At 43.4% G+C, this 13,338-nt stretch overlaps 1 protein-coding gene across 1 annotated transcript; it reads right to left on the bottom strand.

The window, feature by feature from the left end:
- Nucleotides 1–4,698: 4,698 nt before the first annotated feature.
- LOC129404811 (uncharacterized protein C2orf78-like) lies at nucleotides 4,699–12,463 on the bottom strand. Its single transcript, XM_055137518.1, has 3 exons — nucleotides 12,457–12,463; nucleotides 7,674–8,450; nucleotides 4,699–6,569 (listed from the first exon to the last, which is right to left on the bottom strand). The coding sequence occupies exons 1-3, from the start codon at nucleotides 12,461–12,463 to the stop codon at nucleotides 4,699–4,701; spliced, it is 2,655 nt and encodes an 884-aa protein (XP_054993493.1).
- Between the last annotated feature and the right edge of the window lie 875 nt (nucleotides 12,464–13,338).

Below are 13,338 nucleotides of genomic sequence, written 5' to 3'. Positions count from 1 at the left end.
CACTTGTGGAGTATAAAATACTATCACATGACTCCCAAGGACAGTAGATAGAAGGGCCAGGGGGATTGCCCCATAGCTGTAAGACTGCTTCATGAGCAGAGGGAAGAAGGCAGATGGAATAGAGAAGGGATCACTAAGAAAATGATGGCTGGAGGAACCAGTTGGGATGGGAGATGCATGCCAAAAGTAGATAATGGACCAAACATGATGACCTCTCAGTGTCTGTGTTGCAGGCTATAATGCCCCAAATTAGAGACATAGTATGGGGAATATTGTCTGCCATAGAGGCAGGGGGAGGGTGGGAAAGAAGGGGTATACCAGGGATATTGGTGATGGGGAATGTACACTGGTGGAGGGATGGGTGTTTGATCATTGTGAGATTGTAACCCAGACATGAAAACTTGTAACTATCTCACAGTGATTCAATAAATTTTAAAAAATTAAAAAAAAATGTTGGCTTTAACTCTTAGAAAAATTAGGACCTATGGGAGTGTTTGAATGGAAAGGGGGTAGCATCTCATGTTTTGAAAGAAACATTATGGTTGCTCTTTGACAAATTTTAGGGCCACAAAAAAATTTAGGATTTAGGTCATAAGATATACTGGGGTACCACAGGGCCACAAAAACAACTGATATAATTTAGCAGGACATTCACAAAACTTTTGGGGGACCCACACTCGGTGGTTCTCAGGGCTTACTCCCTGTGCACAGGAATCTCTCCTGGCAGGTTCAGGGGACCAGATGATATGCCAGTGTTTGAACATGGGTCAACCATTTCCAAGGCAAGCGCCCTATAAGCACTTGACATCTTTTAGATTCTGCATGAGCATCTAGCGAGTCAATTCCCATTTTCAACATAAGATCATCTTACATTCCCTTCAGTGCTCTCCATCATTGCAAAGCTGCATTTTGGGGAGTCATTATAATAAAGAGCCAAAATAGTTTGAATATCAGTGTGGAGCAGGAAACAAGGCTGGTCATGTTTAACTTAAGTCCCAGGCTCTAGATGTCGCTACCTGCAGAACAGTGACACACGTTCCATTAACAGTACTGTGTTTAGTTAAGAATGGAATAGGAGGGGCTGGAGCAATAGCACAGTGGGTAGGGCGTTCTATTCCCAGCATCCCATATGGTCCCCTGAACACCGCCAGGAGTAATTCCTGAGAGCAAGAGTCAGGAATAATCCCTGTGCATCACTGGGTGTGACCCAAAAAGAAAAAAACAAAAATGAAATAGAAAAGATTTTAAAATTTTATATGTACTGGTTTCAAATATTTGTTGCCGAAGCACTGTATTGTTTTACAAGCTCTTATGCTATTGAAGTGTTGTTTTTTTTTTTTCTGTGACTGCTCTAACTAATCACTGGTAGCTTGCACATCAAAAGAAAAATAAAATCCACACTCCTGGAAGCCAGAAATTTAATAGACACATCACTGGGACAATGGTGTCAGCCAGGATGCATGCCCTCTCTAGAATGACTTTAGCCTGCATTTTCTTTTAACTTCTGAGAACTGCCACGCGGCTTGTCTGGTGGTTAATACACTCGGGTCTTGGCCTCCGTGGTCACATGACCTTCTCTTCTCTGCATCATCTTCTTCTGCCTCCATTTTGTCAGAACAAATGTCATGCCATTGGCTCACCTGATAATGCACCAGATCTCTCCATCGCCAGCCATAGCATCCATTCAATCAAGTTTTTACTAAACAAAGGAACATTTGCAGGGTTGATGATCTCTTTGAGTGGCCATTGGCCAGTCTACACCATGAGGTTGTTACCGTCTAAAGCTACATGAACGGGACTGTATTTTGTATGTGTGTGAATGCTTTTGTGTGTGTGTTTGAGCCATACCTGATGGTGCTCAGAGCTTCCTCTTGGCTCTGCGCTCAGGGATCACTCCTGACAGGGTTCAGGGGAACATATGGATGGTCTGGGAGCCAATCCAGGCCTACTGCATGCAAGCCAAGCATCCTACCCTCTGTACTATGTCTCCTCTCACTGTCAATATTTCCCTTAGTCTACATATGAGACGTCCAGGGCTCTGTCCATTTATAAAGTGTGGAAACCTCTGCAATATGATAGACCCATACAACAGAATATTAGTCATATGAAGTACTGACACACTGTAGCACAGATGAACTTTGAAAGCACCAGGTTTAGACAAAGGCAGTCACAATGACACATATCTTAGGGTCCATGTATATGAAGTGCTCAGAGGATGCTAATTCATAAAGACAAAAGGAGAGTGTTGCCAGGAACCAGAGGAGAGAGAAAATGGAGAGGTTAGTGGATAGTGAAGAGGCTGTTTTTGGCGATGATGAAAATGGGATAGATAAAATACTGGTAATACTTGCAAAGCTAGCAAGTACACCAAATGCCACGGAAGTTAGTCTCCAATGATGGATCCAACAAAAAATATCTTTATGCAGATGTGTATTTTAAAAGGGTGCAAGTTCTCTCTCCTTCACTCATTCCCTAGAAGCACCTGGGAAAATTGGCAATAAGTGTTGGGCTGTAACAAACAACTGTTGGGCTGTGTGTTGTTCTTTGCAAACTCTAAATTAGCTAAACATAGTACATCTTACCTTTTTCATTATAACAATATAAGGTGTCAGAACAGACCCCTTTGGGCCATAATCCCTTGTGCTGACCAAGGTGTTGCTACTATTTTCCCCCAAGGTATTGCTACTATTTCTTTAATTTTTTTCTTCTTTTGTTTGTTTGTTTGTTTGCTTTTTGGGTCACGCCCGGCGATGCACAGGTGTTACTCCTGGCTCTGCACTCAGGAATTACCCCTGGAGGTGCTCAGGGGACCATATGGGATGCTGGGATTTGAACCCGGGTCGGCCTCATGCAAAGCAAACGCCCTCCCTGCTGTGCTATCGCTCCAGCCCCAAGGTATTGTTACTATTTCTTTAAAGAAATGCTGAAAACACCTCACTTTAAAGCCCCTTACACTACCCCCAAAAGAAAAAGGAATCCAACACTCTCAAGGTTATGCAGCTTGCTTTGGGTTTCTTGAGTCCTTGCATCTATAACACTCGGGGTTATTTTGGAGTCACACCAGGTGGTGATGGTGGTTGCGGGAACCAGGTTGCCTGCCCAAGATCCAGCAAGGAACTCCAGAATGAATTCCGGCCCTTCGAGCTATCTCTGATCTTGTATATGATCTGCTATTTTAAACCTATTTTATTTATTCTAACCTGTTTTTGTTGTTCCTCTCATTTATGGAATACAATTTTTCACTAAAAACATTTTCATGTAAACCACCAACCTTCCCATGATGACATCCTACTGTCCCTGTGCCAGCCCTTCCCCTTTTCCTTCCCTTTCATCCACCACCCTATAACTCTCCTAGGACCATTTCTTCCCACCAACGGCTTCCCAGCCGAAAGGAGAACCGGTACCAACCGCTTGGGGAGTGGCGACCTAGTGCGCATGTCCCAGTCCGGTTCCTCCCCACGGCCCAACCCTCAGCGCCATTTAGAGCATTGATTCTTGAGTGAGCTTCAGTAAACAGCAATGTTTACAGCAGGCTGCAGGAACCAGGACCCGTGGAAAACCACCTAGCCGGCCCGTCAAGCTAGTATATTTTGGGCTCTCCCTCCAGCAGTGTCAGGGTGCTGTGGCCTGAAAGCCGCCTTGGCCACCTGGGGAGTTTGCAAATCCAAAGAACTTACATAGATATGGACCTCACTGTTGGACCTCGCTTGCAGAGTGGGAGCATAATACCGGCTCTGAGTATTGTTGGGAAGATGAAGCGAAACTCTGCATCTAGGGGTGCTGACCATCGGGCCTGAGCACGTGGTGATTTATCTTCACATCTCCCAGGAGCTGATCTTCGGGATTCCTGCTACAACTGTTCTCTTGGGTTAGTCACTGTTAACGGTCACCCCTGAGTAACTCTGAGGGCCGTTGACCTCTATCTGGTAGGTTTCTTCCCCAGTATATTTGTTTGCAACTCCCAGCCATGATCATTTATGGATAGACCACCCAAACCTTTTGGAGATGTGTCTCAAATCTATTTTCCACTGGTGGTCGTGAGGCATAAAGACAGCCTGAATGAAAGAAGTTTTACTATTCTTCTGGTCATCTTAGACTCATCCGCCTTCTTCAGTCTATTCCAATTTCATTATTTAAATCAAAGCCCCTCACCATGCCATTTCTCCCATTCATTTTTGGAGGAGACTGGGAATGGGGGCATACTTGGTTGTGCTCAGGGTTTACTCCTGGCTCTGTGCTCAAGGATCACATCTGGTGGGACTCGGGGGACCATATAGGATTGCAAGGATCGAACTTGGGTCAGCCTTGCATGCAGGGCAAATGCCCAATCAGCTATAATATTCCTCTGACCCTCCCCTACTCATCATCAGGCCCATGGAATTTCTCCTCTTTGGGGCTTTAAAACCCCGGACCAAGTCTCTTTCTCTTTCGTACAGTCTTGTCTGTTTCCTCTTTGTTCTCTCACTAACTTCCCATTTTTTCTCATGCCATCCTCCAGCCCCAACCCCCTCCAAATAACAAACACTGTTGACAGCATCTCAAAATTCAGAACTTTTATTACTAGTCTATTAACTTTAATGCATCCCTTTAACTTATTAAAAATATATCAGAATGAATGAAATGTTATGGCATCTCAGGTGTTTGTCTATGGCAACCATCTGGTGCCTAAAGTGGCACCGACCATCCCAGCTACTCACATTACGTAGCCATAGTGTCGAGAGAGTCCATCTCTTTTTCTCTCTCGATAAAAATGTGCACTTTCACCAAAGAGGTGCATCTGGCAGCATTCTCACGCTTCTGCTGAGCCTTCCTTTTCAGAGCCTCACGCTCTGGTCTTTGCTCTTTTGTGATGGGCTTTGACATCACTGGTTGGGGAACATTGGGCTTTCTCCATGGAATTGGTTGGAAGCAGAAGTCTTGGAGTAGAAACTGACTCTGAGATTTGGGTGGAGCCTGGCGCTTGGTCACAGAGACAGGAAGAGGCTCCCGCTGGAGAGAAGTGCTAGCTGTTGTCCTGTAGGGAGCAGGTCTAGAAGTTGCAGGCTGAAGAATGGGCCGGCTAGTAGGGTTCAGCAAGCCTGGTCGAGATGGGTTGGTTGAAATGGGCTGAACTGGCTTGGCAGGACCTGGTAAAGATGCAGTGGTTGGCCGGGATGAATTGGAGGCAGTTGGCTGAGCTGAGTTGGTAGAGCCAGGCCTGGCAGGGTGAGCTGCAGCTGGACGATGTGAAGCCAGAGACTGTGGTCTCCGAGGAACAGGTCGAGCTCGTGGCTTCTCCATGGTTAGAAAAGGCAAAGGTACCAATTTGACCTTCCCAGGAGGTGGCAGCTCGTACTGGGATGGAAATGAGCATTCTTGGGCACTGCTGCTTGGTTTCTGCGCTCTGACCTGAGTTTCCTCAAGATCTTTTCCATCCTTTGTGGCACCTAGCCAGGGTTTGACAGCTGAGGATGGATGGAGCTTCTTTGAGCTACCCAGGACCCGGGAGGAAGAGAATCCAGGCTTTTGATCACTCTTCTTCCCCAGTGCGTGAAACACTTGCACGGACTCCAGCATGCGCATGCCTGGGCAGCTGCGGGGCTTTTTAAAGGCCTCCTGGCAGAGCTCAGGTTCACTTTTCTTGTGTTTCATCCTGGCAGTGGTGGGCTTCTCTTTTGCCCGGACCTTGTTCCCTGGCTGCTTACTCTCCTCAGCTTTCTTAGAGTTTTCTCTGCCCTTTTTTGTCTTCTCCTGCCCATGGATCTTTGTCTGGCTGATCCTGCTGGAGGCAGCTTTCTGAGGTTTGCTGTTCTGTTTGGCCATGGTCACAGGACACCTGTCACTGACTGCAGCATTACAAACAATCACTTCTCCCCCTGGCAAGCATTCTGGGTCTTTTGGCGGGATTTTGGCCTTGGGTTCTCCCTCAAGAGGCTCAGAGGTCTTATTTTTGTTCTTCTGGGTTGGATGGGAGGGTCCCTTAGTGCCACATGAATTTTCTTGCACCTGATTCAGAGTGATGGTATCTGTGGTGTTCATTGCCTGCAGATCTTTGCATTGATCTAGTTCTTTAAAGCAATCTAAGAGCTGGGGAACATGTATGTCGTCCACCATTGTAGTGATGTCTGCACGACTACCGCCAGATTCAGTCCCACTTTCAAGTGTTCCTGGGTCCTCAAAACATAGACCATTCTTTTCCTGACCAGTAGTTTCAGAGCCAGGCTGTTGCTCTTGGCTGAGAGGGTGAATGCAGGCCAGGAGCTGGTGGATATTGGGGGTTGCTAAAGGGCACAGGGGAGGATCTTGGTTTTCTATTGGGATCTGCAAGGTATCCAGAGACTTTGAAAGCCCAATTTTCATCTCATCCAAACTCTTATCTGTTTGTTCTTGAGTTGTAGCGGAAGGCAGTGCCAGGCTCCTTTGGGCTGGAGCTATTATGGGAGCATCCCCGAGCTCAGGTGGTGGGTTCCTCTCAAGTATTTGATTACTGCTACTGCAAGACTCGGGCAATTCTGGAGTTTGTGTCAGACAGAATGTCTGACCTGAAGGTTGCAATGCCAGGGAAGCCTCCATCCCCAGGGAATTCATCACTACAAAAGAACCAAAGAAGAAATCAGGTCCCTGTAAACAAGATACTCCTTCCACACAATAAGTGGTGCTACAATTGTTCACCTGCCAGCAGCGGGCAAGGCATTGGTACTGGCTGTCTCTAAGGATCATGGACATGGCCCTGTGCTAGAAGATTGGAGGTAACTGTGTGGTTCTTTCTGTCGTTCGTGTGGTGCCGTTGTCTTGTTTTTCTTTGTATTTGAAAGAATTTTTGTGCAAACTGTACTTGAAAATAAGAGACTTGGGACAGAGGGATAGCAGTCTGTAAGGCACCTGCCCTGTGCAAAGCTGACCTCAGTTTGATCCTCAGGATCACATTCGGTCCCCTAAGCACCTTCAGCAGTGATCTCTGAGCACAGAGCCAGGATTAAGGCCTGAGCACTGTGGGCTGTGACCCACATTCTGCCTCCCTCAAACTAAAGATTTTTTCAAGCTAGATATTTGTAAACTATTAAATGCTATACAGAGCTTTGCATAATATAGTCAATTTCTTCACTTTCCTAACCAAAAAAAAAAAAATGAATAGTTCATATCATGGAATAGGAGAAGGAATAAATCACCACTTCCTCATGAAGTCTGGGCTCAAGTAGAGATTTTAGATTTGATAAGTTTGGACAGGATCTCCCAGTACAAGGTGTATTGAGAACCTTCTTGTACATTAAAGGGAAAGTTAATGTGGTGCCATCAGAATGAGAGTTCTAAAATGTCTTCAGAAATCACAAAAACAATAGTTTAAGAAATGGAGTTTATTGTTACTGTGGTAATGCTGGGGGACTGATCAACTATGAAAATGTGGCATTCCTTGTTATGCTCCTGAAGTTTTCTTCTATGAAACCTACATGGCCATTATCCTATCATGCCTTCCAATCTGCATTAGGAGTCCTTATCTTAGGTGTGAAAATAGGTGCTGTAAAATGAGTGAGGGGAGTTTAAACTTAAACTGAGTTTATTTAACTTCAGGTTTCATAAATTTAAAAATCTCAGTTTATTAAGCTTACATGTCACCCGTCTATGGACAGTTTCCCATTTGCATATTTGACCCCAAGTTTTGAATGCTGACTTTCCCTTCTCCCTGTTTTACTCACCTTGATAACTAAATTCTGTGATGGGTTGAGCAAGCACAGAGTAGTAGATTCCAGAGGTGGAGTCTGGTGGTCGGTTACTTGAGGCCTGGACCTCCTTTAGAACCATATCCATTTCTGGGGATGTGTTGCTGTACGTTTGGAGGGCAGAGCCCCTACCTCCTGTATATGACATGGAGCCATAGCATTGCAGGCAGGGATCTAGTTCTCCAGAAAGGGGAGGTCCCTGAGTGCCCTGATGATAGTAGTGCACCTGGCTCCCATCCTGGTCGGGAAGTGACAGGCTATGACTCTGATTTGGAACCTGAGATGGTGTCCTCTCAACATGGCTGGCAGAAAGTGATGGGTACAGAGACGCCATGATGTTGGTAGCTAAGGTTATCTCATAACGAGCTACCATTGACATGGAAGAGACAGCAGTGTCTTGGTCAGTGACAGTCCCAGTAAAGTCTCCCATGGAAGACTTTTCTTCAGTACTTCCTGCAATATCCCACTCCAAAACACTCGGGTAGGAAGCAGCTAAAGTGGACATCTGGCTCTGGCCAGACACTCCAGGCAGCATTGTTCTGCTAGAACATTGGTCAAGATAGGCACTACCCATCAGTGGTTGGAAAGAGGTGCCAGAGGTTGAGGGCAGGTGCCAAGCAGCACTACCAGCTGGAGCAGATACTCTGGAGTAGTTGCAGACTCTTCCTGTTAGGGAAGCTGCATTGTTCACCATGGAAAGGGGAAGCTGCAGAGAATGTGCAGTTCCCAATACAGATGGATTTTGAAAATTTTCTGTAAGGAACAAGAGGGTGACGAAAAAAATCTGTGAGATTGATAATCTCCTGCTACAATTAAAAGAAACGATATTCACTTAAAGTTTTAGCTATAGAGAAACTTGTAATACCAACAGTCAAGTGAGTTACCAAAAGTCCAACAATTTAGGGTGGTTGAAGGGCTGGAACACTTTGGCACTTTGTGTACTTGTCACCATGCTCCCAAAGTGAAAGCAGAGCTATAGAAGACTCCAGTGATATGTGTACATGGTTTTCTTGCTTACGGCTATTTCGTCCTTGCCCTAGCTCTACCTGTAGCTTGCTCTCCTATTGAACTCATACCGTATTTCTTAAAATGCTTCCATTCTACGAAATAACGTATGAGTCCTAAGAGAATGACTAACATTTTATTGCAGAAGAAAGAAACTCGTGGCCCAGAGATGGCATAGAGACTTGGTCATGTTTTCTCATTATTTTTATTGGGAGTGGGGTGGGGTGGAGTTTGGACCAATACCCGGCAGTGATCTTGGGCTATTCCTTGCTCTGTACTCTGGAGTGACTCCTTGTAGTGCTCAGGAGACTGGATGCAGTGACAGAGATCCAACTGGATTGTCTGCGTACAAGGCAAGTGCCTTATCCCCTCCTGTACTATCTCTCTGTCCCTTATGTATTACCAGGTTATGAAACCTAAGCATGCGGACGTTCTTGCCAGGACTCTGCCTTGATCACTACAATGCCAGAAACTAGGAGGAAGATACCTCACATTAATGTAGGCATTTGCCGTCACTACAACTATTACCATGGAAATCTCCAGATTTTCATTAGGCTTTCGCAATTCGTATCTGTTACCTACGCTTCACATATGACTCAATCTAGTCGATGCATTGAAGGTTAGCAACCTTACCCTGGTTTCTGATTCTACCTAAAAAATGAGTAATTGAGTTTACTCAAGAAGTGCTTTTGGAAGGAAGACTGTTATTTAAATTCTCAGTGCCGGGGCTGGAGTGCTAGCATAGCGGGTAGGGCGTTTGCCTTGTGTGGCCGACCTGGGTTTGATTCCCAGCATCCCATGTGGTCCCCCGAGCACCGCCAGGAGTAATTCCTGAGTGCATGAGCCAGGAGTAACCCCTGTGCATCGTCGGGTGTCACCCAAAAAGCAAATAAATAAATAAATAAATAAATAAATAAATAAATAAATAAATAAAATAAATTCTGTGTCAAATTGCTGCCCTGCAAAATAGTTACTAACAACCCTAGTTAAAATAATCATCACCCTCACGGTGATTCACTAGTAAAACATCATCATCATCATCATCATCATCATCATAAACTAAAAGAATAGACCCCCAAAAAATCATCATCATCATCATCATCATCCCGTTGATCTTCGAATTTCTCTAGAAGTCTCAGTAACGTCTCCATTCATCCTAGCCCTGAGATTTTAGAAGCCTCTCTTTACTCGTCCTTCCCAACAATGACACACTGGGGGCTCTTTTAGTATCAGGTGAATGAAACCCATCATTGTTACTGGTTTTGGCATATGAATATGCCACAGGAAGCTTGCCAGGCTCTCCCATGCAGGCAGGAAACTCTCGGTACCTTGCCAGGTTCTCCTAGAGAGAGAACTTTCTCGGCCGCACGCTTCTGGGAACTTGTTTTTATAGTCTCTGTATGTTGGCCATTGGTGGCATTACACAGCACGGGGGGCGGGGGGAAGTCCCTGGGTATGACCGCCTAGCTACTGGAAAATGGGGAATCTGGGTGGAAGAGGCCCAGTCCCCAATCCGAGCAGGCTTGGAGGTCTCAGCCCCAGGTCCCACACACCTGGGTTCCTCTGCCGGTTCCTTCATGGGTGAGGCTCATCCGAATTTGTGAAGAGGGGCCTTGAGCATGGCTGTGGCTAGTCTCCTGAGGTCTTAAGCCTTGGGAGTCCGGCTTGGGGCAGGAGGGAAACTGAAACCCACCCCCTCCGAGGGGCCCTTGGGAAGACAGCCAGGCTCAGGGGGAAAAGAATAATATGCATACGTAAGGTTTGTCTTTTTCATGTGATTTACATGGGAGGAAATATACAGATAAAGAAAAAAATCGTGAAAAATATGTATCACAGAACTGAAAAAGAAGTATATAGATATTCATGAAATCTGGGCTATGTAGCAAGCAGCATAGTTACGGTAAGTGTCTGAGAGAAGACCCAAGTGTAAGCCCTGAGCCACACTGGATGTGGTTCCCAAACAAAACCAAAGAAAACAGGACAATAAGTTTGTTAATAACTTGTGCCATGCATACAAGATGAAGCAGTATTCTATTTTTGCTAAAAGTGATAGCCAGAAGATGCAATAAGAGGTGATTTTTGAGTGCACACCTTACCAGTCCATAAAACAGAAAAGATTGACCAGTAACTTACATAACAAGCAGAAAATATAATAAATGTGATTGCATTTGGTAGCCAAAAGTATGTTTTAAATGAGTAAAAAACAGAATGAAATATAATAAGTACAAGAAATTATGTTATGATTCTCATTCATACCTCTGAATATTAACCAGCAAACAACAGGTATTAAACATAGCATAAAATTTCAGGAAATCACACAAGAAGCAGAAAAGGCCATTTAAAAAATGGTCACAAAAAATTTCAAATTTATTTTCAAAACCTAGATTACAAGTGTCTTGATCAACCAGGAAAATATCACTCCCAAAGTTTAAGAAATGATCACCAAAATTCCAATTCAAATGTTTTTAGTGTAGAAAAACTCAGACTCCACACAACCCAGATAAATGTGTAATTAGACATGTGAGACTTGACTTTTTTATTTCTTCTTAGGATCTAAAAATAGGTGTCGACTTTTATCAAAATGCTCTTATGTTAGGAAGAAACTATTTGTGAAGATGACAAGCAGCCTTAACTTGGAACCTACTTATCACACAAAAGAATCAAGTCTTCTGATTCAAGTTAGAAGATATCATTTCTTTATTTTTACAGGCAGAGCATACATGTAGCTTACAAACTAGAATGTATTAAAAACATTGAACATTCTGCTTCTTCCATCTCCCTAGATAACCACTATTCATTATTTATAGGAAGCATCATTTCTGAAGCGTGTTTATATTCAAAACTGCCAAGTGCCAAGTGTGTTCTAAGAGACAATAAGAATAGAAACCACCAACGTGGCTTTCTGTTAAGCTGCTCTTCCTCCTGGTACTCTACTCGAGGCATAGTACACCCTCTAGTCCTAGCAGTTATTAAAATAAACTGCTTTGACTTGCTCTCAGCATATTTAACTATATTCTTTCTGTTTTGATTTGAAATCTTTGGTTCTCTTCAACATTCTATCCCAAACGGTTTCCCCTTCCTTGATAAATCCCTCCATAGTCTTTTTTATTTCCTATTTTATTCTCCTTCATATCATCCTCCTCTTCTTGGCTTCTGTTGGTCAATGCTGGATGAAAATGACCCTAAACTTCCTTATGTTTCAGGACTTGCCTCCTTACTGTTCAGCACCCCACACCTTCCCCACGCCCCATTTTTTCTTATCACCTAGTTTAGAAAGAAGACTCAAAGACACTTTTAAATAGCACTCAATGTAAAATAATAAAGTACAAACACAAGTGGAGAGACCGTTACAGATAAAGCATCCTGGTATACATTAACAGTTTTCTACAGCACCTACGTTTTCTGTTTCTGTCAAAATAGTGTCTCTGATTTACTTTTTTTCATGGTTATCATGCAAAAATCACTTTTAAAAAGGAAAGGAAACACAGAGAATGAACACTTGTATATAAACATGTATTTGAGCTTATAAAGTCTGTATAAAATATAATATAATACATGAGTAAAAACACTTTGTACCTGAGAGAAAGAAAGTTAATGTCTAAAATCACACAGCAAATGTCAAAGTCAAGCTAATATGGGGCTTATAAAATTCTAGTTGAATACTTTCTTCAATTATTACATGCTGTTTTTACTTGACTACTAAGTTTAGGGATAAGAAATCTAATGAAAAGCTTTGAAAAGTATTATTTCTTACCTGACATGGTCAGCGAAGGGGAAATATCGACAAAAGGTAGATGAGATGAGGAGACGATACGAGAGTACGTCTGAACACTGAATCGGAAGACCACAAGTGTCCAGTACAGATGACTGGTCACTGGTCATTGGTCATTGGTCACTGGTCACTTGCGATGATCCAAATGTGTTTACAAACCACTGCATGGGAACCCCAAGATTCTACCATGTGGTGGTAGGTTTGGTGGGAGAATGATGTCATAAAGCAGGCAGTTGAAAGGTAGAGGCTAGCCAATAAGGAGGTCAGATTCCCAAGAAGAAGTCTGGATTGGATAGAGAGGTAGAATTAAGCAGGTTAGCAAGATGGAATCCTACAAGACAGTTATAATGGTTTCACCTTCCTGAGACTCTCATGTTAGGGAAATACTATTATACTAAAAAGCTTAGATATTTCATTAATAAATCAACAAAGTTTCTAGGTAATGATTTATATTGCCCAGTAACCAATAACATTAATTTATTAATAATATATTTTATGTAATGTTTAATAAGATTACATTTGTATTCATACTTTATAATATACATGATTACTTCTTTAGGGTTGGGAAGTGATGGGTTATTATGAGAAACCAAATCATCCCCTAACCAAAAACCCTAAGGGTAGGGTATTCCGATAGCAAACACGCACCCAGAAAAGAATAGTAGGCAAGGATAGAATAGGTGACAAAGTATCTGCCAGCTGCAAACTTGTGCCAGGAAAACATAGACTAATACTATTTAGGGTCCTTTAGATTAAGGGGACAATATGGCCAAAAATAGAATAGAAAACTTTCACAGTCAGATTTATCTATTTATTTTGGTTTTGGGGCCTCCCCTGGCCATTCTCAGGGCTTGCTCCTGGCTC

The sequence above is a fragment of the Sorex araneus genome, chromosome 5, assembly GCF_027595985.1.
Source record: "Sorex araneus isolate mSorAra2 chromosome 5, mSorAra2.pri, whole genome shotgun sequence".
NCBI lineage: Eukaryota > Metazoa > Chordata > Mammalia > Eulipotyphla > Soricidae > Sorex > Sorex araneus.
Note: the sequence above shows the minus strand (reverse complement) of the source record. Positions and strands in the feature narration are given on the sequence as shown.

Bases quoted from the DNA above. Each gene is read 5' to 3' on its own strand.
- LOC129404811 (XM_055137518.1), bottom strand. The intron at 6,570-7,673 runs GTGAGTAAAACA...GTTCTTTTGTAG, and splicing joins CACAGAATTTAGTTATCAAG to TGATGAATTCCCTGGGGATG.